Below are 5,370 nucleotides of genomic sequence, written 5' to 3' on the forward strand. Positions count from 1 at the left end.
TGAAATTCCTAGATCTTTTGAGATTCATTGAAACTCTTCAATGACATGTGTAATCTCGATTATGCCCAGGATCACAAACAAGATGTGAAACCATGCAAATTAGCTTGGTACTCTCGATGTCATTCATCATCTCACTTTAATGTGTCAGTAAACCACACGCGCTCCATTAATCAATGATAATTTTCGAGACACCCGGTGCCAATCTTGATTAGTCCCTATTAGTGTGCCGGTTAACCACACATGCTCCATTAACGACTTATAAAGTGCAATATGCAAGTTCATATGTTAGTATAGAAATTCACATTTTTTCTAAAGTAACTAAGATTAAGAATTTAATAAAAAATTTAGTTACTTTTAGTCGCATTATACTTATTAATGAGAATAAGTTTGTCATATCAAACCCGTTCGACTAACGACCCTCCACTAATAAAGGAAGCGGTGGGTGAGAGTAGACACTCATTCAACTGTCATTTTATAGGTAGTTTCCTTATACCCCCCCCCCCCCTCTTATATCTCAGCTTCGTGAATGAGAGGTACTACGGTTCGACTGGCTCATACTTATACATATAATATAATTAAACATTTAATTCTACATATAGTATAAGGTGTATTTTTTAAACTTTTCAAAAATACTAGTTTATATTTTAAATTTCAAAAATAAAAAATTTAATTTTAAATTTAAAAATAAACCTAATAATATTTGAAATTAATTATTAAGTTCAATTAATATCCAAATTAATTGTTTATACACTTAAAAAATCAATCCCATTAATCAACAAATAATTAATCAAGTCAAATATTTATCTCCTAATTTCTAGGCTTTCATATTATCATGATATATTCAGTAAAATTGGATTTGGCAAATAAATATAACATATAATTATCATATGAAATCAAATTAGGCCGATAAGCATTAGATATCTCGGATCTGACCGAGCTCACGTCGTGAGCACCAATGCTCACGTTGTGAGCAAGGATTTTAGAAAAAAAAAACTGTTTCTTTTATTTTATCAATTCACTAATGTGCAAATACATGAAAGATAGCCATAAGGTTCTGATACCACTTATGGAAAACGTAGGTTACATAATTTCTACGCACTAAACGGAAAACAATTGAAAATTTCAAATGATTATGGCACATTCAACCTATTGAGGATCTATGTCTTTCACGTATTGGCAACATATTATGAATTATCATCCTCGAAAATATTTCTTATAAAAATCAAATTCAATAGAATAAGAAACATACCTTGAAGATTGTTATTGCAAACAATCTTGAATCCTTCTTCAAATCTTTTGGCAGCTAGCACCACAAGCGTCGTACCTCTAGTGGTTCACACCCAAGACTAGAAACTAAGGATTGTGGAGATGGAGGAGGTGATTTTCGGCTAGATATCTTCTAGAGAAAGGAGTATTGGATTATATAACCATAGGGGTCTGGTTATAGTGCAGCTAGGAAACCCTAGATAAACTCAAACCCAATATAATAATATTATCTTGAATCAGGTAATTATCTAACTTCTTAATTATATACCAAGGATAATTATATAAACCCTAAGACTCCTTAAAACAATCCATATCCTCATGGAGGGTTCTAGAATGTCTCTTGCTCAACTGTTGAACAATTACACTTCAGTCCCTACAGTTTTAATTATTTTATTTAATTACTGAATTAACTCCAATTATTTTCTGATTAAATTAATCAAACAATATGATTTCTAATATATTATTTTCATAACTTATTAATAAATCAATTATTTCAATTTATTATGCGAATAATAAATTAACCTCACTCTCCACAATAATCTTATCCAATTGCTAAGTTTTAGGGCAACCCAAAATAACTCTGCTACTATCAATTCAAGTTTATAATAATTATAATTATGGACTTAGACACCTAATCTAACAGTTGGAAAAACATAACCTTGCCGTAGAAAACTACGCTCCAATCCATCAGTTTAGCACCCATCCTCAGACTGCAACCCTCAGGTCGATCATCACATATGCTTCATACATAAACCCTACGAATCAAATTAACATTACTTTGAACAAGGTCTTCGACACCTTAAGATCAACTAACTCGTACAAATCTATACCATTCAAAACCAAACTACCATGGCCACCAAGGCCGAAACGAATACCAAACTTATCTTCATCCTGGTCATTTATATTAAACAACTTTTATTGTGACAAATTATTAGGAAAATTCAACATTGAAAATAAATTCATGTGGTCATTCGATGAACATGGTCATACTTTGCTTAACTATGTGTCTCTAAAGATAGACAATTGTTATAATAAACAATTTTTTGTGACAAATTATTAGCAAAATATCACACTTGAAATATCAAATTGACATTCATTCGATTTTGATTTTAATGATCATTGGAAAAAAAACAAACTTTTACTATTTTTGAAAAATGTGTTTCATTGAATTTTATAAAATAATGTATTTTAAATACTAAAAAATTGTATGAAAAATCCAATTAAATTAATGTAGCTCACCGGATGGCCTAATAATAATATTTAAATATATAATATGTTGTTGCAAATCTTTTCATGTTTTAAAAGTAAACAATACATCATCCGCATTTTTCATTTATTTATGATGGATTTAAAACGATCGCAATATCTTTTTGATGATGTTTAAGCTGCCGGAAAAGAAACAATTTAACTGAGTGGTTTTTTTCCAAAACTTTTGTTGACATATTGACCAATAGCAACCAAATATCAACTGCACTTCCTTAAAAGAACCTCACTGATTAATTTTTCAAAGTTGAGATAAGACGATCCAGCAATAGCAACGGCTTCTTCTGCTTCCTTCTTCCACTCCAAAGTCTTACTTTTCATAATCTTCCCTTTCTTCCCATCCATCATATCCCTCACCTGAGCCTCCACCTCCTCTCTCTTAACATCTGTATCAATTTCAATTCCAATCCCCCACTCTACACAACTATACCGACAATTTGTTTGTTGCTCTGCAAAAAACGGCCAACAAATCACTGGAACACCGCTGCTAATACTCTCAATAGTTGAGTTCCATCCACTGTGAGTCAAGAATACCCCGATTGCTGAATGCCTCAAAACCTTCATATGCAGATCAATAAAGAAGTATATCAATGTCATGACAAGAAAACAACCATCAACATTAAACGTAGTCAAACAAGGTTAAATGACTTAAATATATGTTCAATAAATTTCTATTTATCTTTGTATTATTACTTTGTTTCTATGTGAAAGTTTTCTAGATTATAAAAAACGTTACATAAAGTACCTGTTCTTGAGGACACCAACTAGTCACCAAGCCTCTCTCTTTTGTCTCATCCACAAACTCTTGTGGCATCAAGGCCTCTTTGCCTCCCACAATGTCCGGTCTAGTTATCCATAAGAAATTCTTCTTGCTATTAGCAAGACCCCATCCAAACTCGATGAGTTGTTCTTTTGTCATTACTGTAATACTTCCAAAGTTCACGTAAACAACCGAGCCAAAATCTTTTGTGTCTAGCCACATGATGCAACTCTCATCTTCTTTCCAAAGGTTGGACCCAATGTCTTTGAGCCGATCATCATGAATATGTTGTTGCATCAAGTGTAGTGGGCCTATGGTGTAGGTTCGTGGGTTTATCTCAATTAAAGGGTTAACACTATCTTGTTCTAAGGCATCAAATGTGTTGAGCACAATAGCCGTACCCCTAGGAAGAGTTTCTGCTTCGGTCATAAGATAGTTGAACAAGATGTCGTTTATGTCTGTGGTTCGAATGAAACTCGGTAAATCCCTTAGTCGTATGTTATTCATTCCAGGAATCCAATCCAAGCTTGTTTCCAAATACCCACTTGTTATGTCGTTCATATCTGTAATATTTAGTTAATTACCATTGTGCATATAAAGTTACAATCCTAATTTAACAATAGATAGAGTATCACAATAAATAGTTTAATGAGATAGTTGAATGAGGTAGAACTAATAATCGGAAAATGGACTAAACTAACAATGGTTATATTGTTAACTTGACATTCACTAGATTTAGAGTTTAATTATATGAACTTTGTTCGAAAGGAAAAATTAAGCCTTTTTAATTCTTTTAGAATATGTTTTATTTGTATTTTATAAAGTTTACCAGACTATATAAATCTTATTTCAAATCATATTCAATTAAACCTGACATGCTTAGGAACTAATGTTTAATATGATATCCTTAATTGAAATTACATATTTAATTAATGAAATGCTTTACAGGATTAAAATAATACCGCTTAAAATTCCATATCCAATGACCAATGCGACAAAGGATGCCCACTTGACATCTCGACATCTCCGTTTATATTGGTGAACATGAAATACTCAATTTACTATTACAGTAAAAAATCAAATTACTTTATAGCACAGGGTTTATCCACTGTATGGACCGACTCTAACAGTGTCAGTGGGGGGCACATCGGATAGGATACAACTAAGAGAAGTACAATATGGACAAAAAATTTACCTTTGAGGGGAGTATACCCTCTCTGAAGAAGTTCACGATAACGAGTGTAACCCAAAAGCCCGCAGGCACTTGGCGTCCAGAACAGTACTTCCGGCAACCCGAACCTCTCGGCAGCTTTAAGCGTAAAGCTCATGCACCCGTCGGATATAATACAACTCACTGGTGGCACATCGGACTCCTCACCACCATTAAGCTTAGTGATAAGCTCACAGAAAGGTTCCAGACAGTGCTTTGGAACAGATTCACAGATGTCAGGGATTGACTGGGTGGCTTCAGCGTCAGATGGCGGAAGACCATCGGGAATGGAGTGAAAACGAAAATCTCGGAGGCCTTTGAGGGAGGAAGGACCTCGGGATCTGAGTAGGCGCTTATGGTTGTAGTGGGTGTTGACGAAGGAGATATGAAAGCCCTGAAAGTGAAGGAGCTTCGCAAGTTTCATCATGGGGTTGATGTGGCCTTGTGCTGGATAGGGGATACATATGGCATGTGGCTTCCCCAGTTCTGCTTCGGAACCCATCTGATGCAAATATGCAATACCTCTTTGTGTTTAGTGAGGGGGAAGGAAAGTATTGTTGTTGGTGGAAATTATACGAGGGTCAGTATGGGCACAACGGGAGTTTTGCTTTGAAGTTTGACATGGTTTAAATCGAAGACCTCGTTCAAGATATTATACAATACAAAAACCCATGTTGTGCTTTTCGAAAAGTTTATTTTTAATTATTTATCCACAATTATTATCTATATTTTTATTACATGCCATACTTGCCGCGAAACTTGTTAAGTAACCGTTTACATAAAAATAAATAATAGTAAACAACACATATAAAATTATTAATTATGTAAAAAATTGCCGTTTTAAGTTAGGTCTCACAATCGACTAGGGGTA

At 33.9% G+C, this 5,370-nt stretch overlaps 1 protein-coding gene across 1 annotated transcript; it reads right to left on the bottom strand.

The window, feature by feature from the left end:
• Positions 1 to 2,509: 2,509 nt before the first annotated feature.
• LOC111893985 (UDP-glycosyltransferase 85A8) lies at positions 2,510 to 5,145 on the bottom strand. The gene is made up of 3 exons (XM_023890055.3): positions 4,485 to 5,145; positions 3,275 to 3,852; positions 2,510 to 3,087 (listed from the first exon to the last, which is right to left on the bottom strand). Exons 1-3 carry the CDS (start codon positions 4,999 to 5,001, stop codon positions 2,731 to 2,733), a joined length of 1,452 nt encoding a protein of 483 aa, XP_023745823.1. The 5' UTR covers positions 5,002 to 5,145; the 3' UTR covers positions 2,510 to 2,730.
• Positions 5,146 to 5,370: the final 225 nt, after the last annotated feature.

Source organism: Lactuca sativa, chromosome 7, assembly GCF_002870075.4.
Source record: "Lactuca sativa cultivar Salinas chromosome 7, Lsat_Salinas_v11, whole genome shotgun sequence".
Taxonomy (NCBI): domain Eukaryota; kingdom Viridiplantae; phylum Streptophyta; class Magnoliopsida; order Asterales; family Asteraceae; genus Lactuca; species Lactuca sativa.